The sequence below is a fragment of the Sprattus sprattus genome, assembly GCF_963457725.1.
Source record: "Sprattus sprattus genome assembly, chromosome: 19".
NCBI lineage: Eukaryota > Metazoa > Chordata > Actinopteri > Clupeiformes > Clupeidae > Sprattus > Sprattus sprattus.
Genome location: NC_137917.1, coordinates 10809151 through 10833902, shown reverse-complemented (window position 1 = coordinate 10833902; position 24752 = coordinate 10809151). Strand labels below are relative to the sequence as shown.

Genomic DNA, 24752 nt, shown 5'->3' with positions numbered 1-24752 from the left:
GGCGGGTGAGAATGGACGACACTGGATAAAGAGGAAAGAGAGAAGGGTGAGAATGGACGACACTGGATAAAGAGGAAAGAGAGGAGGGTGAGAATGAACGACACTGGATAAAGAGTTAAGAGAGGCGGGTGAGAATGAACGACACTGGATAAAGAGTTAAGAGAGGCGGGTGAGAATGGACGACACTGGATAAAGAGGAAAGAGAGGAGGGTGAGAATGGACGACACTGGATAAAGAGTTAAGAGAGGCGGGTGAGAATGGACGACACTGGATAAAGAGTTAAGAGAGGAGGGTGAGAATGGACGACACTGGATAAAGAGTTAAGAGAGGCGGGTGAGAATGAACGACACTGGATAAAGAGTTAAGAGAGGCGGGTGAGAATGGACGACACTGGATAAAGAGTTAAGAGAGGCGGGTGAGAATGGACGACACTGGATAAAGAGGAAAGAGAGGAGGGTGACAAAGGAAAGCAAGCATAACCAGAGAGCAGCATGTTTCTGTAATAAAGACTGCGGATAACGCTGTTCCACAATGTCAGAAGCGGAAGAAAGACAGTGACTGATGCTCATGCTCTGTAAGGAGGAAAGGCCCAGTTACTACATGTAGACACTAAGTTGTAATTGGTACCTATAGGTGGAACTACTGGGGCTGCAGCCTGACCAGCTGCCAACCAAACCACCAGGAGACACTTCAGAGAGTTTCGGCATAGGAGGTGACAGGATATCAAACTAGCACCTACAGCAGAGCAGTGGAAGAGGGTGGCTGGAGAAAGAGAGAGAGAAGGAGAGAGAGAAAGACAGAGGGAGAGAGAGAGAGTGAGATGGAGAGAGTGAGTGAAAGAGTGAGACAGAGTGACAGGGAGAGACGGAGACAGAGGGAGAGAAAGGAGCATGCGTGGGAACAGAGGACTGTGCGTGAGGGGAAGCAGGCAGCCGGCCAGTGGATGAGTGACAGTAGGCCGTCCTCCTTTCAGCGCCCACTCCGCCGCTTGGCCCCCGCACCTGATTCCCGTTAAAAGACTTGTCAATAGCAGACGTCCCCGCGCCAGAGCAGTAGAGGGGAGAGAGAGAGAGACATAGAGAGAGAGAGAGAGAGAGAGAGAGAGAGAGAGAGAGAGAGAGAGAGGAGAGAGAGGAGAGAGAGAGACATAGAGAGAGAGAGAGAGAGAGAGAGAGAGAGAGAGAGAGAGAGAGAGAGGAGAGAGAGGCTCACGTATGTGGAAACCACATGTTCTTCTGGGCTTCTCCAGCGGGTCATCCGAGTGCCGGTCCTGGTTGCCGTGCCTGCCGGTGGAGGCTGCGTCTGATCTGATCTGCCACTGCTGATGAACTACTCTGTTACCAGGCCTCTGGGAGCCCCAGGCATCCTCGCAGACAGGGAGCTACAGGACACAGGTGTCAGCTTGGAGCTACCAGCAGCGCACCGTTTTCTCCATCTTTCCCTCCCTCCCTCCCTCATTTTCCTCCCACTCCTCTTGTATGTCTCTTCCTCTGTCTTTCTTTCTCTTTATCTCCCTCCCTCTCTCTGTCTCTGTCTCTCTGCTGGTCCCATGCACACAGGGCCCTGGGTCCTTCTGGCAGGCAGAGGGTTATGGAGTTTGCAGCTGCGTAGCCGGCGAGCATCGGATGGGCGCCAAACATCTGCAACACCTTGTAACCTTTCAGAGTCTCTGCTTGGACATGCCGGGGGCCAGGAAAATGATTGAGATGAAATGATTGAAGGCATCCAGTAGTGCAGAAAGAGGGGGGGGGGGGGGGGGGTTGGGAGGGAGAGAGAGAGAGAGAGAGAGAGAGAGAAAAGGGGGTGAGAGGAAGAGCTGGTGGAAAGGAGAGCTTCTGCTGCTGAAGTTGGCAGGGGAAGAGTGTAAGTGTGTGTGTGTGTGTGTGTGTGTGTGTGTGTGTGTACGACGTGGAAGGGGGAAGATGTTCCCTTCTTATTTCGGCTGCCAAAATCTAACCTCATCTTCACAAGCGAGACACGTCCAACGCAGCTGACACGTCGGGGTCAAACCCCGCTGTTTTGTGTCCCTCGGAGCCTCCATGCTGAGCAGCACATCATAAAGAAGAGCCGAAACATCCACTGAACCTCAGGAAGCCCACATCTGCCTGCGCAACAGAGCCAGGCCAGCAGCTACAATACATTTCACTCCGTCACAAAATAGGCCCCTTCAAACGTCAGCTGTCAGGGCCAGCGGTGAGCGACTTTAATGTGTTTAATGACAATAACAGCCGCGGCGTCCTGATCAGTGGAGAGGAGACGCAGGAGCGAGGAGGACAGGCAGGAGAGTTTACACACTACTGTAAATCCCCCCTCTGCCGGTCCAGAGGTGGGCGGGGGGGGGGGCCTGGGGGGCTTGGGTGGGGGCAGATCCCAGAACAACAGATGACATGAAGGCTCGTGTAAAACCTGTCAGACCGGTGAAGGGCGAACGCAAAACGGGCCTTGTGAGAAAATGACCGTTGTGCTTGACATCCACATCTGGAAAGACACTCATCAGGTGAGTGTGACAAGTGCCCACTAGGGGTCGGGGGTGATTTCCATACCTTAAGTCAGAAACCGTCTCCACAACACAATGGCCGTCCATACAGTTCTAGAGAGGAACCGTGTAGTGATTCAGTCTCCACAACACAATGGGCGCAACAAGACCTGTCCACACAGTTCTAGAGAGGAACCTGTAGTGATTCAGTCTCCACAACACAATGGGCACAACAAGACCTGTCCACACAGTTCTAGAGAGGAACCTGTAGTGATTCGGTAGTACTGAGTATGATGGCTTAGAAGTGCAGATCGGTGTGTAGGGCCTCACCTGCAGCACGTCGCCCAGGTCTGCAGTGCTGATGTCGGGGTCCTCCGTGGTGTTGAAGGGGACTGGAGTGATCCGCACGAAGGTCAGGACCCGGGGCTCGGGGTACCTCCACATCATGACCCCAGGGCTGTCGTCCGTCTCGCTGTAGAACACCACCTCATGGGCACCAGGCAGCTTCTGAGAGGCTGTGGGGGAGATGAACGGAGATGAATGGAGGGGAAAAGAGACAATAGGACAATCACTACCAATAAATATATAACACCACCAACAACAACCACAACTATCACCACCACCACCATCATAATAATCAATACTATGGTAAATTGAAAGTACAGTGGTCAACAGGGACAGGATGCTATATGGTGTCTGAATGTCTTGCATATGTATGTGTGGTAGATCGAAAAAACTGGTGTTGATTGGCAAACTGCCATTTATCTGACCAGTGCCTGACCACACTGCACATGGACTACTCATTTACATTTTGATGCAAACTTTAAGAATGAATACATTAACTAATCAATCAATCAATCAATCAATCAACCAAACACTCTCGCTCTCTCTCTCTCGTGGGCACCCAACACGCAGACTACTAATCAGACAACTAATCCAGACCCAGTAGCCACTACTGTCATGGCAACAGACTGCAAACCGCCTAGAAGTGTTCCTGTGTCCCAGCTGGCAAAGATCAAGGTTAAGCAAAGAGAAAGGTCATAGGTCTAATTCCTGGAGAGCACCCCTTCTGTTTAAAGAGAGTCCACAATGTGGTCTTGCTAAAGGTCGATGATATTTGAGCTCAACAGCCAATCAAATTACACCCTGTTAGGTGCAAATTCGCTCAAGTTACCCCAGGACTCTTGAGTTGCATATAAGTATATTTATTCAACAACAACAACAAGCCTGTGGGGCTCACCCACGTCTTAGCAGGCCAGAGAGAGGACCCCTCCTTTCCATGCTCCTAAAGCACCATTTTGATTGGTTGGGATTTATTCAATCCGAGCAACTATGTTTGTTTCACATTGACAGAGCCAGCACTGTATGAATACCATAGTTTTGTTTAGCACATACACTGAACTGACAGCTAGGGTACCGTGAGGAGTCTTTCTGGACTTTTAGATAAAAAAAACAGCTTTAGATAAAAATGCAACTGCTCCATCTCCAGGGGTGCACGCCCCTTAACAACTACCCACTGTCACCACTTAAAAACACGACTACCCTAGTCCGTGCTAACTGACTGAATCACTCGAGGGCACCGAGCATCTGGACGAGGAAAGACAATACTGTATTTGTTGTTTCAGAGCATGGAGAAGGATGCTGACTCTTCAAGTAGTTTTATTTTATTTTTCCTCCTCTTCAAAACATGGCTGACACTTAATTGAAGTCTGTTTTATGTGTACTTAAAAGACCAAAAAAAAAAGGAAGAAAAGAAAAGACAAACACAGCAAAGCTGCCTGCGCTGCCCACAAGGGGCACAAACAGTGGAGCTCTCATTGCAGAAAATGCCTTGCAGACCGTATAATTGTACCCCGGCTTGGGCAGCTTTCATGAACGCCGATCCTGCGGTCGCTGTTTAAGGTGCGCACCGTGCATTATTTTCTCAAAGCCACCGGCTTGTTTTGTTTTTTTCTTTAATGTGAAGGGAATGACTCTGGTTGCTGTGATGGGGTGTTGTTTTCATTGTGCATCTACTTCTGCTGACTTCCAGAGGCCGCCTAGTCCAGCTGCTCCGTCCCCCCAACTACCCTCCGGCTGCGTGTGAAGCAGCGCTGTGTTTTCCAGCACTCCGGATCCGGTCGGCAGCATGTTGCAGACAGATCTCCTCCCTCTCTCCCTCTCTCCCTCCCTCCCTCCCTCTCTCTCTCTCTCTCTCTCTCTCTCTCTCTCTCTCTCTCTCTCTCCTCTCTCTCCTCTCTCTCTCCTCCCTCTCTCTCTCTCTCTCTCTCTCTGCCCCCACTACTGAACAGGCATCTCTTTTCTTTCTCCACACAGCTGCCTGGCTTGCTTCAAAGAGCGCCGGAACAATGCAACAAACAAACCCAGTGGAGAGTTTCACCACAGAGGGCTGGGGAGTGTGGCAGCGGTGGTTGGGGGGTGGGTAGCACTGGTATGGGGGTGGAGGGTGGAGAGGGTGGCAGTATTTGCCGGTGGCTGTAATATGGAAGTGGTAGTGGTAGTGGTGTTGGAGTTTGGGGGTAAGACAAGCCCAGAAGAAGCGGACTGCGGCTGCCTTCTTAATGGGGAGGACAAGACGTTCCACAGGCTGCCATTTTGGACAAAATTAACCTTAACTTCACCTTAACTTCAACAACACTCAAACATTATCAGCATAGCTACTGAAACCATCATTGTGCTCATCAATAAGGCTGCACTCACATGTAGAATTCAAAAGCTATTTGCCAGTGAAGGTTAGCTCATCATAGCACCCAGTATTGACATGAGTCTACCATCTCTTTGAGATCGCAGTTGGTACCTGGGTCCTGGATGTACTGGAAGAGGCCGGTGCGGAGGTCGTCTGAGCTGTGCTCTGTCTTTGAGGGGTGGGGGCCGGGGGGTGACTGGGGCCTGGAGGTGGGGGGCTGCTCCTCGGGCCCAGGGTTGGCATGGTCGCTCTTCTGCAAGAAGCCCTGCAGGTACTCCTGGATCAGCAACAGGCAGTTCATGTGCTCCTGACCCCAGAAGACCTGCAGCAGAGAGAGGAGGAGAGAAGGAGAGGAGAGGAGAGGAGAGGAGAGGAGAGGAGAGGAGAGAGGAGAGAGGAGAGAGGAGAGAGGAGAGAGGAGGATAGGAGGGAGAGTGGAAAGGAAAGGATAAGAGAAGAAGAGGGATCAAAGGAGAAAGGAGAAGAGGAAAAAAGGGGGGATGAGGGAAGAGGATAGGATAGAGGAGGAGAGAGGAGAGGAGAAGACAGGAGGAATTGGAGGGGAGGAGGAGAACAGAGAAAAGCAAGTGGGTGACTCCCTCAGCATCATCAGTGAGAAGCCCTGGCTGTTCCTGCCGTGGTGGGATTCCCCTAATCCCTCTCGCCCAGCATCCGGGGTTTGGCTTCCAGCAGCCAGAATCTCTGACTCAAAAACACACATGTGCGTGTGTCTAAAACCCCCAGAAAACAGGAACATTTGGGGGATTTCTCAGGTTGTGAAAGGCAGATCAGAAGAAATACCAGTGGTTGGAGCGCCGGAGCTGATTAAAACGCCGCGGACGCCCCGTTATTTGCACAAGGAAATGTATGCTTATGTACTAAGCGTCAAGGCGTGAGGGGTATGCCTGCGATACAGGAATTTCGGAAACCATCAAGGAGTCCCCCCCCCCCCTCCCAGGCGGAACAGTTGGGCTTGGGTTGGAGCTGGGGCGCATGTGGGCATTAAGAGGGGGACTTTTATTTGGTGTGTAATATTTCCACCCATCCACCCACTGGTGGAACGCTGGCACCTTCTCCTCCATGAGAAAAACACCAGGGAGGGCCAGACAGGCTTAAGAGAGCCAGACAGGAGGGGATGGTAGGTGAATCAGAGGCCCGGCTGAAAAACAAGGCCTCTGGATCTTGGAGCCTGCAAGCTTGAGGCCGGGCTGGAGTGGGGGAGAGACTGGGGGCCCTGACTGATATACAGGCTGTGTGTGAGACAGGGCCAGGGTGGGGCATGATGAGCTGGTGTGTGGTAGCACCGGTGACGTGTGTGTGTGTGTGTGGGGTGGGGGGAGGGGGGTGCGGCGTGTAAGGATCCTGCACCATTGATCTAGGTGGATATTCAGAGCAGGAGTGGTTAGGGGAAATGGCATGTGAGGACCTATTAAAAAAGGTTTGCTAATCCTTACTCTTGGTAATTACCCCATCTCTACATATCCTTTACTTTGAACAGTGGCTGACTAAAAGGATGCACATAAACATGTAATGGGGTCCTGGGTAAAGCTAAGCCTGTTCTTTCCCAGTACCTGCAGGAGGCCTCCCTTGAGGTCCAGCAGCAGTTTAGGTGGACCTGGCTCTGGTCCAGGGCTGCCACTGTGTCTGCACCAGCGGGCCTCCAGCTCTGCGCCGCAGGTAAGCGGCCCCAGGAGCAGCCGGTTCCGATCCCGCAGGCCCGTCTTCACCAGCAGGTCATCCACCTCCACCAGCAGAGATGCCAGCTGGACTGGGTCTACAGGGACGATAAATACATAATTCATTTATTAAACCAGTTCTAACTCACACATACAGATATCATAACTTAGACATACAGATACAGATGGACCGAAAGGGAGAAGGATGCCATGACGGGAATGATGGTGGGATACAGATGGAGCGAACAGAAAGGGTGGGAGGAAGAACAGAAGAAGAAGAAAAAGATCAGATCAGCACATATATTTTAATTTCTTAATAAAAAGAGGCCCACTGGACTTGAAGCTGACAGTGCGGGACAGTGATGGTAATGGAGAGTGATGGAGCCTGACAGCCACCCAGAGAAGGCCCACATGAGGGATGGCCTTGTTTACTTGTCAAAACAAGTTTAGGACAGGACTGTTGTGTGACAAGCTGTTTGCACTGGGCCTGCAGACGCTCTGTAAACAAACCCATCTTCAGATGGAGAGAAAGGAGGGGACAGGGAGCGAGGGATTAACACTACTGTAAACAGACGCCACTTTAAAGAGAGAGAGAGAGAGAGAGAGAGAGAGAGTGAGAGAGATGGAGAGAACCTGAGGAGACAGAAGTAGGGATTGAAACAGAGTCCCATTGGAGGGCAAGGTCGGCTTCAGCACCCCATAAAGCATTGTGTCTGTTAACTCTGGGTTAGCCTGGGCCACTTCCCCGCCTGATGTACGAGGCCCTGCAGGACGCTGGTGACTTAAGGACATTTGGGGGCGGGGGGGGCTTGTGTGTGTCCGAGCTGTCACCACTCACTCCTGTGGCTCAGTGCTCCGCATATGGATGCCCCCAACCCCACTCCCACTCCTGCCTCGCCCTGAGAGTGGGACGCCCCTCAGCCCATAAATCTCCAATGAGTCCTTGCAGGACACGCTGACATGGGCCTTCACAAGGAGCTGGAGACAAAGCAACACAGGACTGCTGTTCGGATCCCTTTCTTTCTTCTTCCAACTTTTTCTCAGTCGTGTTTTCCTTCTGTCTGTCTGTCTCTCTTCCCTTCTCTCTATCTGTCTCTCTTCCTCACTGGCTTTGTCTAACAGATCTCTGGCCTATGAGTCGATTATATAAAACCAACCAGGTTTTAGAATTTCACATAATGATTTTCAAGATCAGGTTTAATTTGTCAGTCTGTGAGTACACAATGAAATCCCAATCTCAATGTGGCTGTGCTCAAACTCCAGTTAAATTAAAGGAGGCCGTTTCCGTATTCTGTATTTGTTTCTAGTCTCTCATCTTTTCTTTCTTTCTTTCTTTCTTTAATTTTTCTCTCTCTTTCTGTCTCTCTCTCACACACTCTTAAATCTGTGTTAGAGTGGAGAGGTTACTCCTGTGTCAGACTGTACTCAGGACGTGCTCCACAACAGAGGCAGCATCCCCAGCACTCCCTGGCCTGACTGCTGGCTCCGTGGAGGAGGAAGAACTTATTCATAAGAGTTGGAGACCCTTTCACTCTCTCACACTCACAAGATGATACACGGTCATGCTTCGATGAGTGTGTTTATGTTTTTTTTTTTTTAAAGAATGGAATATTTAAGACACTGTTGTTGTGTTGTGCTACACTGTAACCAGGCATGGAGGTTATTTATGACACCCCCCTCACACAGAATCAAAGGAGACAGAGAGGGAGAGAAAGAGAGGAAAACAGAGAGACAGAGGGGAGAGGGGATGATGTCTTTGAGCATGCTTTGGGAATTCCCTTCTGCTCAGGAGGAGAGGAAGCCACAGCACACTGATGTGTTTCTTCTCTGGCCACCGTGACGGGGTTCTTCCAGGATGCGTCATGTACTGCACCGCGCCGCATGGCCAGTCCGACCCCAGCACGCACTGTTGCGTAAAACCCCATCTGCACCGATGACAGCCTTAATGATTTCACTAATTAGAGACGCTTGAAAAGGAGAGAAATACACAGGCTTTGCCAGCATCACGGAGTGTATATGTCTCCCCAGGGGGAACCTCACTCTTCCATCCTCCTCCGTTTATCTCTCTCCCTTTCTTTATTTCTTTTTCTCACTTTTTCTCTTGACTTCTGTACGTCCGCCTCAGACCTGTGAGCCGCAGCTGTGGGCCTGGCCATTAGGACGAAAGGCATTCGGGAGCGACGACGGGAGCTGGGGTTGCGCTTCAGACTCTGGCATTCCGACAAATTAGCGTGTGGTGAGCAGCGCGAGCACGCTGGAATAACAGCAGCAAATTGCCCTCGTCCTGAAACTCCATATTTATGGGGAGCGGAGGCTCCAGGATGGACAGGCGGTTGGTTATCATGCGATCCTCCACCACTGACAAACAGAGCAGGGAGAAAAAGAAAGAGAATTGGCGGGAGAGAGGAGGGGGGGTGGGGGGGATTGCGAAGGAAAAAGCTTCCTGAATTTCACATCACCCAGCCTAAAGATTTTCACCACATGGTTGAAACTCAAATCCCTCTGGCACAAAAAAACAGAGAGGCCTGGCTGGTAATCTAGAGGGTATTAATGGTCCTCTCTCTATGACACACCACACAGAAAAGACTTGGAGAGTGTGTGTGTGTGTGTATGTCTGTGTGTGTGTGTGTGTGTGTGTGTGTGTGTGTGTGTGTGTGTGTGTGTGTGTGTGTGTGTGTGTGTGTGTGTGTGTGTGTGTGTGTTTGTGTGAGAGTGAGTGTGTTTGTGTGTGTTTGTGTGAGTGTGTGTGTTGGTGTGTGTTTATGTGTCTGTGCCTGTTCGTGTTTGCTTGGACTGCTCTGACTGCAGCGTCAGCCTGGGCAGATGTCTCCGGTTGCCCCGTCTCAGTCTACATCCATCACAAACACACGCCATCAGTTCACTCTGCTGGTGCTGGTGCTGCTGACGGGCTGCCTTCCATTAGGCCCCCTGTATGGAAGGGCTTTTTCTAACTTCAGTGGTTTTCTATGAACAGGTTCTTGTGGGACAATGTATTAGCATGCCATCACGCCTCTCAAGGGTAAGGAGTGTGTGATTTGGGCCCGGGTGGAGAGCTCAAAGCCCGTACACAGAACAGCATACGCTGGACATTAGTCTAATCCCTGTCACCATTCCATTACTCAAAACACAAGAACTGAATGAACCTAAAAAAAAAAAAAAACTGAACACTATACATGGATGTCTGTCCACTGTTCTAATGACAAGACTGATCAGAGACTGAGCTGGAAGGGAGTTAGTGCAGACATCATCATGACATGAAGGTGTGTGTGTGTGTGTGTGTGTGTGTGTGTGTGTGTGTGTGTGTGTGTGTGTGTGTGTGTGTGTGAGAGTAGCTGACACAGCGGACAGCACTGCATACTTCATGCATTATCTCCTACAGTGTGTGTAATTACTCAGGGTTTAGTTACGTCATGACAAACAAGGGGAAGGCAGTGAGAATGACTGTGACAGCAGTGTGTCATAATGTAAGTCCTACAGAGGTTTCGGAAGCACGCGCACACAAGCTCACACAAACACACACACACACACACACACACAGACACACAAACACACTCACAATGTTACACACAAAAAGACTGGGGTACAAGCACACACAAATTGTGTGCTCTCACATACTCTCTCACACACGTCTCAGTCATTTTCACACTAACGCCCACCCAAAAGCATAAACACATAACCCACACACATACATACACATACAGATACACACTCACTCACACTCACACACACACACACACACACACACACACACACACACACACACACACGCACTAATGTGACACATGACACAGGTTGCCATGGTGACCTGTAGGCTTTATCTGTGTCTGGGAAAGCCATAAAGACACAGTGCAGGCCTGTTCCTCTGCTGGAACAGCTGTTGTGCTGTGGGGTCTGGGGTGGGGGTGGCGGTTGGGTGGAGGACCTATCTGAAGTGGCCCCGTCTTTCTCCACTCAATGTGTTCCCAGTTTGGAAAAGCTATCCCACTGGAGGTGATGTGTCCGACGGAAATGAAATGGATCCCTGTGGAATGGCGGTTGCAGGCGTCCAGGCCACCGAGCGGGGCGGAGAGAGACGGGGCTTAGCGTCTGACCCGCGGGGGCCTGGGACCTCAGTGGCCCGCACAGCTGGAGCCACGGCTGCACCGCTACCGCCGCCTACTCTATGATGTGTTATTGTGTGTGTGTGTGTGTGTGTGTAAACTCACACAGATGGATATGCAAACACACAAACGCACTTGTGCACGCACGCACACACACAGACGGGCATGTATGCGTATGCATACAGAAACACACACACACACATACTGTCATATTTATTTTACTGTCATACACACGAATACACACAGAAAGACAGACACACACAAAGACAGACACAAAGACACAGACAGACAGACACAGACACAGACACACACACACACACACACACACAGTACTGCATTCTAAATATAAAAATGCACACTCAGCTGGTCACAGTCTTTCTGTTAAATCTAAACACACATTTTTCAGCTTTGTGTTCTTTGCTCTTTACACACACACCCTCTATGTTCTAGTAACACCCACACTCACGAACACATACAGCTTTGCTTACATGTGAAGCTCATCGCTGGCAGTGATCGTCTAAAATGAGCCCCATCTTTGCCTAATCAGTCGACGTGGCATGATTTAGAGTGCGGGTTTAATTCTGGCAAACCCGTCTGACCACCCCGTAAATAACCTGGACTGCCATGACGGAGCATAATCTCTCCAGAATCCGCCCAGTATTAGCCTACCACAGAAAGCCTTTAGGGCCACTTTACCTAGAGATAAAGTGTGTCCGAGGAGATGAGATATGTCGATGGGCCTATCTTAATTTAGATCTATGTTGCATTTGGGAAATAGGAGATTTACGATTCAAAACAATGTTCTGCTGAAAGTTTGATTGAGGGTAGGAAGTGGGTTTTAAAAAGAAACGTGGCACTACGTCCGTAGTGATCTCAGCTCAATTTCAAATGATATTGATGCTTGACGAGTTGCACACGTGGTTTTCTGCTGAGTGGGGGGAAGTAGGAATCCTTACTGCACATTCTTACGTGCAAATTTACTATTTTGGTTATCAGTCCATACGCACTTTCTTGCTTGCTGTGCAAAATAATGTTGTACACTAGTCTCCATGCAGTAAAACATAATGATATAGGCCTGGGATTATCAACTTCCCTTATAATCTTTGAATCTAGAGAAATATTTTAACGTAAAAGCTTAAAAAACACTAACATCTTCGTGATTATTGAGGATTAAATCTCAGCCTTTTAATCTTCCCCAGATCTATCAAGTCCACTGTTAAATGCCTTTATGTATTATGTACTTAATACTTCATTAAATGATTAGTACCACATACACAAGTAGTGTTATTACAAGAAGCACAAGCAGTTAGTGTTATGATTAGGTTTATAGATGTGTTATAAGCACTTAAAGCACAAATAAGGAGCTCTGTTCCAAACCTAGCAAGCTAACTACCTAAAAGGCATGAAAAACCCTTGCAAACACCACCAACAGCCCAGTTGGCACTGACAGAACCTTGCCAACACACAGTAACTGGTGTCTTTTGGCAATATAGCTGGAAATATCATGCTGTGATTCCTTATTTTGCAGGGTACTCCAGCCCGGTACGAAGAACTACATAGAGCATATCCTGAATGGCTAGTGGGAAAGACATATGTGTTTACCTGCCTTTCACATGACCGTATACTAGCAACATGATTTTGAGGATGGTACCAAAACTAGTTGCCTATTAAACTATACCATACCAAGAGTCAAATTCTTGCATAGTGTTACTTTAAGTATGTACATGTTATTAGTTACACACTTACGACTTATAGTACTATTTGTTACTTACTCTAATTACACTGGAATAAGGACTCTTCATGCAAAATGGGTCTGTCCAAGCCCAGTGTGTGCCAGTGGCGTCTGGAGGTCATTAACGAAGGCATCCTATGAAAACACTCAGTGCAGTCCCACCGCCTGCGCCTCCGATATTACAGTCAGTCCAGAACATGGAGCTGCTTTGTTAATGGCCTGTTAGAGGGGGATACGCCATCAGCTTGCATTTGCCGGCAGAAAGTGACGAGGCCGGTGTCTCCTGCCAAAGGAGTGCTGAGAGCGTTGTTTCATCGCCACGCCTGCGCCAGGCCAGCAGACACAAGCGCATGTGACGGGGGAACCCAATGCCTCCCTCTAACTGCAGTAAACAAACAGACATCAGAGAAACTCTATCTGCAGCGCTTCGTCAAACAAAACAACAAATCAGAGAGGGGTCTGTACATGCGCGTGTGTGAGACCCTTGCACGTCTCACATTGTGTGTGTGTGTGTGTGTGTTAGTGAATAAGTGAATGAGTGAGTGAGTGAGTGAGAGAGATTTGGAGGCATGGGGGAGCGAAAATGGGAGAAATCAGAAAGAAAACGTAAATAACTAACAGTGCTGATTTCTTTGATTTCTTAATGGATGGCACATGAGCAAATCACCAGGATAGGGCCGGCCCAAGCTGCTCCTTTTGGAATAGTGTGTGTGTGTGGGGGGGGGGGGGGGGGGGGCTGGAGGAGATGGGGGGCTGTGATAGCTCACTGAAGGATTATGAGGGGTAGAGGGGGAGGTTGAGCACTGGAGGGTGGTGGCGCTGTTGGCTCTTATTACAGAGATCCAGACCCATCTGTTCCTTCCTCTCCTCTGTTATTTTTTCCCTCTTCTCTCTCTCTCTCTCTCTATCCCTTCTTTATTTGAACTACAAATGCACCTCCACCTTGGGGACCGTCAGGAGGAATTTGGCGTTGTGCTGCTTTTCATTATCGGCGGATCCGGTAACACACCTCACTGTCAACCTAATCCCCTTTTACTCCATCTTGTCCCTGGCAGAGGCATGCCACGGCCCCGGCACCGGCCCCGGCTGTCGCCTGGAGCGCCGAGCCCTGGGAGCCCCCAGATGTTTCAGGGGCCTGATGGGGTCCTCACCCTGCCGCTGGCTGGCTTAGGCAGCCTCCTGACGAGGCGTCAGAGGAGACCTCACCGCTTGATTTGTGGCCCATCTCTCTTTCCATCCATCGCTGTCCCCCTTTCTTTGGCTCTCGCTCTCTTTACTTCCACTGCTCCCTCTCTCCAACTCTTCTTTCATTCTCTCTGAACATCCCCTTCTTTCTCTTTCCTTCCATCTCTCGGTCTTCCCCTTCCTCTCCATCTCTTTCATTTTCTCTCCCTCTCTCCATCTCACCCCTTGCATTGCTCTTCCACATCCATCCCTCCCTACCTCCCTCCCTCCCTCTCTCTCTCGCTCTCTCTCTCATGCCCCTGGTGGCATCCCTCTCTATGGAGCCGATGCATTAATCCACGTCCGGCGATGAAGACCAAAGGGGGAGCCGAGTGGTTCCCTGCCTGCTATTTCTCATGAAGAACCTGTCCCCAGAGCATAATTCCCAGTGAGTTATGAGACCCCCGCTTTTACTGCTAACACACGTGTGGGAATCCCAAACTTCATCATCATAAACAACATCCCCGGGTATCAATTCTGAGGCCTTCTGTTTTTAAAACGGTGAGGAGAAGTTTTGATAGCGACTGTAAAATAAATAACGGCGAGAGAGATTGAGGGTGTGTGTAAAAGTTCAAACGCATAAAGGCGAGACGTCCATCTCCCCACGCTAAACCATTTCTGCTGACAGGGTAACAAAATACCTGTCAAAATGTACGCACATGTAAAAAATTGCTCACTTCAAGCGTCCGTCTTTATGACGGCAGTAAGTCTTGGCGTAGGTAGGGCTTTTACGACCAGCACATGAGTAGATGGATCTATCTATTCATCACATTAGCGGTAAAAACATCCCCAACAACCCCGTCTTGTGGCACCGGGCTGAACTCTCTGAGCGGCGGACTGGGCTTTGATTGAGCTCGGAGCCCAGGCCTATCCTCCGACACCCCAGGTCCACGTGACGACAGCATTAGCTCTCTCGCACTCGCAATAATTTGTTTAATCCCCTCTTGAGAGATGGAATGAAAAAGATAAAGGAAAAAAAAAAACACAAAAGGAGGGAGTAACGGAGGGAGAAGACGACGATGAAGAGGAAAAGAAAACCAGATGGCTGGTGGGTTCTTCGCTGGCCCTGCTCTGCGTCACTAACTCAAGCAGGTTGCTCTGGCTGGGGAGCGGCGGGCCTCCTCTCCTTCTGTTTACAGTAAACAAACGGCAGAGCTCGCCGGGTGACGCATCTGGCCCTGACAGCCCCTAATGGCAAGAACAAGGAGAGCGCCGCTAAAAATAGACCCCCCGAAACTAAGGGTGGGGGGGGGACAGGGGGGGGGGGACAAGGAGGGTTGGGAGGCGGGGGGCATTTTCATACCAACACGACAGAGACAGACTGTTGCTCCCTCTCATGTTCTCTCTCTCTCTTTTTTTGACTCTTTCTCTTGCTCTCCCTCAGCAAAGTTTTTCCATTGTTTTGCATGGTGGAGTGTTTTTCAACTGTGTTTATCAAAGTCAACACATCAAACGAGGATGAAAGCTGCAAAGCTGGTGAAAATCAGCGAGGGCCGCAGCCTCTCGTATTGTCTCATGGCGGAGTTATGTCGACTCAAGTAAACAAGTGCAAATTGTTGAGGTTTTAATTAAAATTTTCGACAATCATTTTATCTGAAGTAACCCTATATAATAACATCTGCGCAACAGATGCAAGCGTTTAAGCGTTCCAGCTTGCTCTCTCGCTCTCTCTCTCCCTCTCTGCTCAGCCCCTCCCTCCTAAAAAACTCCCCTCCCAGAGAGAATAGGAGAGAGAGAGACAGAGAGACAGGCTAGAAAAAAAGACAAATAAGAGGCAGAAGGAAATGGTCTGAAATTGACAGCACAAATGAAATAAAATGGATAGACAGGGAAGCAGGGAGTGAGACAGTGTGTGTGTGTGTGTGTGTGTGTGTGTATGTGTGTGTGAGTGTGAGAGCGAGAGCAAGAGAGAGAGAGAGAGGCATAATCTCTCCTGTTTCACCCTAGGGTGGATAGATCGCTAAGCCCGAGGATGACAGAACCACACTTGGATCACCCCGAGCGTTTGATAGAGCACGCAACGCTCACAATGAATCCAAGAACAACATCTACCTGTCTCTTCGTGAACATGCAACAACATGAAAGACAGTTGTCTTTGGCAGAGGATAGCTTCTTTAACTGTGGGCAAGAAAAAGAAAACTATCAGGGGCACAAGTGATTTGGCTGTAGTTCGCACCCTGGCTGCTGTCCTCAACCGTCCCTGGGGCAGCTTCAGTGAGATTAGGCCTGACAGAGCTGTCAGGGGTGGAGGTGCTGGGCTTAAAGGTGTGGTACTCGATCCTGACGAAAGATTGCTGCTATCTCAACAGCCAATCAAGTACACTTCTCCCTTCAGTGCTCCTGAAGCAATGCTGTTGATTGGTTGTGTATTGCTCTGTCCGATTGTTTCCCATTAACAGAGCAAAGACTGGACGAAGGTTTTTTTGAGTGCACCCACAGACATTGTGAGGAGCAATACGCTGAATGTGAGGAAAAGTGTATTGAATTAATCCCATTGAATTAATCCCTCTAATCCCTTTTGTCTTCCTCCTTGCGTTCATTTTTTTTCTTCTGCTCCTCATTTCTCTTCTGTCTCTTTCTCCCCCCCCCCCCCGAGACCCTGAGCCAGAGGCGTGGGATCCAGTTTCGGCAGGATCGGGTCATACTTGCCTAGTTACATCCTGGTGCCGGGCCAGGACGTATGGCAGTGATGCAACATGGGCCATTTCCTGCGCTCTATCAGCCCAGCTTTGTTGTGGCTCACCGCGGAGCCGTTCGCCTTTAAGCTGGGCTCGGAGAGGTCAGATGACTGGGGGAGGGGGAGAGGGGGGTGATGGGGTGGGGGGGGTTTGGATTTCCTATTGGGGTAAATAAAACAAATGCAGCCTTTTCAAGTCGTATTAGATAGTGCAGCGAGCACTAGGCTGGGCCCCGACTGATTCGTTTTAAGTAAAGCCCTTTCTGTTTCAGCATGTGGATTTAAAGAGCAAAGGTTGAGGAAACACAGTTAGCCTTCGCCAAGCTCCCAAACAGCACCGTTTAGGAAGCAAGCACTGGGCTTCCATCAGCAGGGAGGTTAGCCCAACTCAAACAAGCTGTAATAGCTTGTAAAAACAAAACAAGCTGGAATGATAGCTGTAATAAAAAAAAGGATGTGTGTGTGTATGTGTCTGTGTGTGTGTGTGTGTGTGTGTGTGTGTGTGTTTGGACTGACCTGTGAGCTTAGGCCCGTGCCTCATGACGAGGCTGCCCTTCATCCCAGACACGGACACCGTTAGGCTAGGCCGTGATGGGTGAGATTCCGTCTCCATGGCGACCACAATCTGGACGGTGCTCAGTGAGACCTTGTGGAACGGCTGGAGCGCCTGAAGGGGGCCTGCGTGACCCCAGGTCCTGGATGGGGACGAGGGGGCAGAGGCACGTGGTGAGGCGGGTTTGCCTGGGGAGGACTGCGCACTGGGGGCTCGGCCGGGATCAAGGCGGTCCCCGGCTTCAGGGAAAACCTTCCTTAGGAAAGCCTTGGCCTGCTCCAGCTTGGCGAGCGTGGGGTTAATCTTCAGGGGACGGGAGAGCTCCACATTCAGCTCCGCTGTGGAAGAAAAAAGTAATAACTTTAAGAAAAATAGAATCAAAGATATGGTGTTAGATTTTGCTTTCAAGAGTTGAACATTGTGTGTCAAGCATGGACTCGAACATCTGTTTTCAGATATTACACAAGCGTCCATTAGATTCAACGAAAAACATCTTAAGCGCCACAGACACAAAAACTACAGATTTCAATTTGTGGTTGAACACAATATTGGAAGGAATCTATTGAGGTAAAGCAGTAGGGAGCTAAAGGCGAGAAACAGTCATATTACGACAGGCTGAACAACTGGGGCAGAGATTGGGACTCAATACATCCTCAGGAATGACAGAACAGGCACTGAGGTATGCAAGTCACCCGGAGAAAAAGAAAGTTATGCTGCACCTTTTGACAGGAGACACTCTCTTTCTTTGGCCCATATGTGTATTTATGAGGTGAGGACTGAGGCATTGTGTGTGTGAGAGAGAGAGAGAGAGAGAGAGAGAGAGAGAACACCCATAATGGAATGCATTGGAGGGCTAGTACTTAAAAACAACATCACTTTAGGGTTATTGAACCATGTCTCCTTGCTGTCATGTAATATATATGAGACACATCAACAAACACACTCCCCTTAGTCTGCTGGTTCCTAACCCTTGAGTACACGTTACTCACCCCCATTAGTCCATTTCACATTACATACAAGGCACTTGGCTGGGTCTGTCCACAGCTAGTAATTCAGGTAAGAAAGACATTCAACTCACCCCCACTCTAAAGTTTCTATTGGACCTAGTGTTTGAGACAGCCTATGTAATAACACTATGACTATTGCCTGTCAAGGCCAGAGCCCAGATAAACAGAAAGTGATACCTTTTTACAAGGTAGGCTGTCGTCAAACACTCTTTCGTATCTGAAACTCCCAGGTGGATGTATTTCTGTGAGTTCTACATTTACAGGATGCTAGTATGTAAGCATGGTCATGACATTCTGAAATGCTGCAGTGAAGTATTATGGGACGGGCAAGCTGGTGTCAGGGTTGTTTCACAAATACCTTCCATGATCTATCTTTTCCACTTGTCATGCTTTGTGTGTGTGTGGGTTATATATATGTGTGTGTGTGTGTGATGTGTAATGTGTGTATGGTGTGTGTGTGTGTGTGTATACATATGAGTGTTGGGTGTACGTGCTTGTAAGTGAGTACACGTCATCAGTGGCTGCTTGTTTGGGGCTTAAGCGTCTGATTCCCTGTCTCCTGTGGATGTGAGATGGACATGTTTGGGATGCAGTGATGTATTATGGGATGGACAAGCTGGTGTCAGGGTTGTTTCACAATCACCTTCCATGATCAATTTTTTCCATTTGTCATGCTTTGTGTGTGTGTGTGTGTGTGTGTGTGTGTGTTATGTGTGTGTTTTGTCTGATGTGTGATGTGATGTGATGTGTGTGTGTGTGTGTGTGTGTGTGTGTGTGTGTGTGTGTGTGTGTGTGTGTGTGTGTGTGTGTGTGTGTGTGTGTGTGTGTGTGTGTGTGTGTGTGTGTGTGTGTGTGTGTGTGTGTGTATATACATATGAATGTTGGGTGTGCGTGCTTGTAAGTGACTACACGTTCATCAGTGGCTGCTTGTTTGGGGCTTAAGCGTCTGATTCCCTGTCTCCTGTGGAAGTGGAGGTGGACATGTTTGGGATGGGATCCAGACGAGGCCATCCCCTCAGGCCGGGAAGCAGTGAGTCAAATTGGGGTGGGAGGGAAGTGGGGCTGTGTGCGTGTGTGTGTGTGTGTGTGTGTGTGTGTGTGTGAGTGGATAGGGGTGGGTATGGAGTATGGTCAGCGGAATTCGCTTATCATTTCCAGCTCACTTATCATTGGGAAAAAGTTTCCAGTGGCGAAATAAATAGCTTGTGTGTCCACCTCTCAGCCCCCCTCCCTCTGCATGACTGTGGAAACCTGGGGTATATCAGCCCGTTCTTGGGGCAGATGAGAGTGTGGATGGTTGTGATTAGAGGAGGGGGAGTGGGGGGGGGCGGTGCGGCGCGGCGGGAGGCTCAGCACACCCTCATGCTGGGGGGTGGGACGGGGGTTTATTACCTGTTTAACCTGTCAGCTGCACACCTGCGTCTCATAAGAGACTGGGGGGATGCTACTGATACACCCTCAAACCAGGCAGGGTGAAAAACACACTGGACTTAAAGCTGGTTTGTGTTTTCTGTGTGTGAGTCTGTGTCTGTGTGTGAGTGTGTGTGTGTGTGTGTGTGTGTGTGTTGAGAGACATGCTTCGCATACAGATCTGGATTTCTTTAGTACCGAGTTCCCTGATTTATTCAGTGTGAAGGGATTATAATGAGAGCGTGCAAATGGCTTTGCATGAGTTTCTGAGTAAAACTGTGACACAAGTCTCTCATTCTCAAGCGGTAAACCATGTCAATATATCTGCAATATGCTCAACAGGGTGCATGGATTCAGCAAGACATCACTGTATGTAATGTATAGGTTAAAATATAGTATGTGGTGTACAGTATAGTACACACATAGTATACCTATTTTCATGTGAACTTTGTGAGCTATACTGTACAGAGCATTTATACAGTGCATATCATGTATTTTTGTTCTGTGTATCTTGAGGACAAGCCTCTGTAGCCTGAGCATATATACATTTACATTTCTACATTTACATTTTCTGTTTCCCAATGGTTATATACACAGTTAATAATAGTGCATTTCTGAACGAGGGTTCCTCAGAAGTAGCCTGGTCTGCCTTGAGCTTGTTCAAGCGCTGCACCCTGCCTTTCTGAGGCGTGGAAACCGCAGCACCTTTTTCCCTGTTGGTCTCCAGGGATGGGGTTCACGGCAGAGATCCCGTCCGCTGCTTGGCCCTCCCATCCTGGGCCACATCTGCTCTGAGCCTCCCTCTACGTCCAGGCTAACGCTTGACAGAGCGGATCATTCCTCTCTCTTTCTCTCTGGCCCTTCTCCTTCTCCCGCTTCTCCCTCTCTCTTTCTTTTTTTAACGTTTATGAAGCCGTGTCAAAGATGAATCTTCACCGAGCACTAATAAAATACAGCATGGCATTATACAGCCGCACGGACACCCGTGTCATCGATGTATGTCTAGCGTGGAGCGGTGCAGCTAAGCTAAACGCTTCACACCAGGCCTACCATGTTTTTTCCCCTCCCCTCCCCTCACTGCTGTCCGTATGGTTCCACAGCTCGGACAGCCCAGCTAAACGGCCCAGATCAACTGTAACGTAAGCTGCCAGAGAGACGGAAAAGGTGCAGTAAAAAAAGAGGGCAAAATCCAAATGCCTTTGCATTTCCAGGAACTGAAGGAGTTCAGAGTGGTCTTTGCATGTGTCATTTATGAGTTGGTATTTGGGAGCGTGCAGATAAATCTAAGGTAAACGTGGACAACTTGATATGCTGAGGTGGGAAGTGTTCACTCCCCTTGTTTGTCCCCCACGCTTCTGGACTTTTTAATTAACTTCTGAGGGAGTCCTGCACGAGGCGTGTCGGGGTGTGTGTGAGTAAGTGTGTGTGTGTGTGTGTGTGTGTGTGTGTGTGTGTGTTTGTGTGTGCTTCTGAGGGGGAGGAAGTGCTGTAGCACTTCAGACTACTGTGTATTGACACATTTAACTTGAGCTACCTTCAAAAGGTGCCGTTTATAAGCCGTTCGCCGTGCCAAAAAAAAGAAAGAAAAAAAGGCGGGTGAAGAAAAAAGTGAAGGCAGAAAACGAAGGAAATTCCTCCAAATGAGAGAAATATGGCTTTGCTTCCTTCTGAACAGGAGGGTAAAATCCTTCAGAAAGTGTGTGAGAGTGTGTGTGTGTGGTTGAAGAGCCTGTGCGAGAGCGACATTTGCTGACTGACATTTGTGACTGAAGTGCCTTGATTAGGAACACCTTGTGCACTGGGGTCCACTACTAACAGCCAGCAGTGTGCCATAAAGCCAACCCACCCCCACCCTCAAGCCAGAGAGACTTTCATTTAAAGGTAAGGCTAATCTAAAGCAGTCCCTGCGCCCGTGCTAGACGCACTGGTTCAGGTGTCAGGATTCATTAGTGCCGGGGAGAGTGGGACATCAAGGTCTGCAAGAGAGACAGGACAGAAACTAGAGGGGGGGGGGGGGGGCAAACAAAGAAAGAAAGAGAGAGAGGGAGGGAAAGAGAAATAGCCTGTGGAGAAATAGAGAAAGACAGGGAAAAGGTAGGAAGGAAAAAAAGAAAGAAAGAAAGAACAAGGGGATCAAACGGGGCCTGCTCACCCCACTGCTAACCGTGCTCCTCAGCAGAGGTCAGGCAGTTGTCGACCCCATGGTGAACCTGGGGTGAGAGGGAGGTCTGGTGTGCCCTGCTCACCTCAGCTCAGCTCAGCTCTGCTCTGCTCTCTCCTGCACTGTTTGCATTCCCTCCGCAGCCTTTGATATGTGTGGCCACCCCTCCCGCCTTGCTCCTGCCGGGGGTGGTGGTGCCGGGGGTGCAGCTATGCAAGCAGGTGGCACTAAGTTCAATTAGACAAAGGGCAGACTGGAAAGTAGAGAAGTTCCTCCTGGGACACTCAATCTCTTTCTCTTTTTCCCTCTTTCTCTTGCACACAGCTGGCGTCAGTTGAGGGCAATGACACATCATATGCCTCAAATTAGAGGTCTTCTGGAGGATTCGACGGGGCAAGGCCCTTGTATACAGTACTGACAACACTTCTCCCACCCGGCGTGCCTGACATGAGCCAGGAACACGCGCCTGTAGTGGTTCCAATTTGTTTCAGCTAATTTATCACCTGCGCGGGTTATTGCTGTGGAGGACTTTCTCCTTGCAGCAGTTTCCTTGTCTCTTTTCTACCCCCCCACACCCCACACTCCCACCCCATTCTCCCTCTTCTGTAAGTGGTAGCTGTTATTTCTCCAGCTCCTTCTCTGCGCTGACCCTGTTTGATGCAGAAAAGCTTGCGATGGAGGGTGGGATGGAGGTGGGGGGGGGGGGGGGGGGTGGGGGGGGGGGGGTGCATCTGGTGGGGGGAGTGAGGGGGAGGAGGGGAGAGCAAAAGCAGATGAGAATTCTGGGAGTTGGGATGGGGCTGCTGCCAGTGGTCAAGCCTTGAACCTGCGCTGCCTGATTGCAAAGCTTCCACTCTTCTCTCTCCCCCTCTCTTCCTCTCTCTCCCACCATCCCCTCCTCCGCCCCCGTGCTGTGCTGTGCCGGGCTCAAAGGCCCAGGCTCTTTCCATGCTGCTCCATGTGAGGTGAGTGGCAGGCGGCCCCCTGGCCGGCATCCTTGAGCGCGGGCCTGGGATTGGTCTCGCCATGCCTTTGGAGTAAATGCGTGGTGAAATTGCGAGCACATTGCTGTAAACACTGCGCCTGTGTGTGTGTGTGTGTGTGTGTGTGTGCTAGCCTCTGGGTGGGTATTTTAAGGCCCCGGCGGTGAGCACAGGAAACTGCTTCGCCAAACACACAGCCAGATAGGGAAGAGGGGGGGGGGGGGGGGGCAGGATGAGTGTACCTGCCCAGGAACAAGTGCTCACACTGGAGTTCATGGCTAATGAACACACACACACACACACACACACACACACACACACACACACACACACACACACACACACACACACACACACACACACACACACACCACACACACACACACACACACACAAAGACAAAAGAAAAAGACAAAAAAGAGAAAGAGTGAGTGAATTAGGGACAGGAAGAACGCCCAAAAGAAGGCAGCGGAAGCAACCGCCACACTCCATTACAGCTTCCCATGAGCACCCTGGACAGCAGGTGTGGGCAGAGCAGCACGTGTGGTCCAGCTAGAGCATGGCAACCCGACCAAAGCCCGACGGGCCTGGTCGGAACCCGCCGGGCCAGGCCGGGCTTGAGAAAAAAAAATTAATATCATATCGGACTCGTCGGGCTCGATGCAAACATACAGCGTGAAAATTATAATATATTATTATTATTATTTTATTTTTTAAGTAATTGAATAAGCATAAATGAAAATGTTGAGATTATTCGTCCTGGATCAAAATGCACGAATACATTGATTGTTCTTTTATGGCCGGAAATGGTAAGCCTATACGTAGCTGTATTCAAAATGCAAACAGAGCGGGAGTTACCATTGACAGCCTTAGTTTGGATACCCACTCCGCCAGCCGATTCAGAACGGAATGGAAGCCGAGCCAACTTGCTGGGTAGCGAACTACATTGCTTTCTTAATAATGTCCAAAATTATCAGTAGTCAGTGAAAATGGTGTATGCCTTCTTGGTTTTCTTGAAGGTAGAATATAATTATAAAATGACGACACTTAGTAGTCAAGGCATTCGCCAAAGGAACACATTCGCAGTAGCCTAGCCTATGGGCTAACAAGAAGATCATGGATAGCAGTAAGAAGATGCACACAGACGCTACGAAGTCGAACAATACAAAGTAGGGGCAGAGGTTTACTTAAATCATGCGTCAGCCGTGGCATCATTTTGATATCATGTCCTTCACATAGGTTCTTAATAGTTGTCACTTGTTAGTAATTAGTCTCTGTCTGGCTAACCGAAAGAAACAAAACGCATTTTTCACGTAGGCTATGCAAACCTTTTTAGCTGGTGGTAGCCCAATTTATGACAGGGCTGCTGAAGTTATTTCTAACGTTGCAACTCACTAATATGTTCTCGAATTGACTGCTGGTCTTGCTGCCTGTCTTTGCATTTAGGTTTGGTTGGCATAATTGGGCTACTGTTCTGAGCTGGGTCACTCTCGAGTTTCTACTGTTTTATTATTAGTCAACTTTCCCCCTCTGTGTTGAGTTTAGTGGGTGTTTATTCTGGTGTAAGAGTGCGTGTGCCTTTGTTATGGTGTACCGCTATTAATGTGTAGGCCTATGTTTTATAATGGATATGGTTCGTTGTCACCAATGTTACTGAATATGGTGCGCTGTCACCAATGTTCTTGTTGGATAACGTGCGCCGCGCGCGCGCGTGTCTACTACAATGAATCTTCTTTGCCTATTTCTACCGCCCTATCCTGGCTATTTATCACGACATGTATTGAATATGGAGCCCACCTTTATAATCGTGCTTACGCTGCCCATCGCACTTGTCTCGGGCTTCGATTGGGCGCGGACACAAATATGTTAATTAATCACGGGCCGGGTCGGATTCAAGCACTTTTCTGTCGGTTGAGGGCCGGGCTCGAACAGAAAAAACCGGCCCGAGCCACGCTCGAGAGACACAGAGAAAGAGAGAGAGAGAAATAGAGAAAGAGAAAGATACAGAGAGAGAGAGAGAGAGTGCCTAAAGCGCTGCAGGCTCTGGATGAGCTTGGGTCCTGTCTC

At 49.4% G+C, this 24752-nt stretch overlaps 1 protein-coding gene across 1 annotated transcript in view; it reads right to left on the bottom strand.

Moving 5' to 3' along the window:
- The window catches only part of vps13b (vacuolar protein sorting 13 homolog B), a 338610-nt gene that overhangs the window by 60155 nt on the left and 253703 nt on the right, over window positions 1–24752 (bottom strand). Inside the window, 4 exon segments of the mRNA XM_080857284.1 lie at window positions 2807–2991; window positions 5274–5484; window positions 6734–6936; window positions 17088–17462. Of these exon segments, the coding sequence (XP_080713410.1) occupies window positions 2807–2991; window positions 5274–5484; window positions 6734–6936; window positions 17088–17462 (974 nt within the window).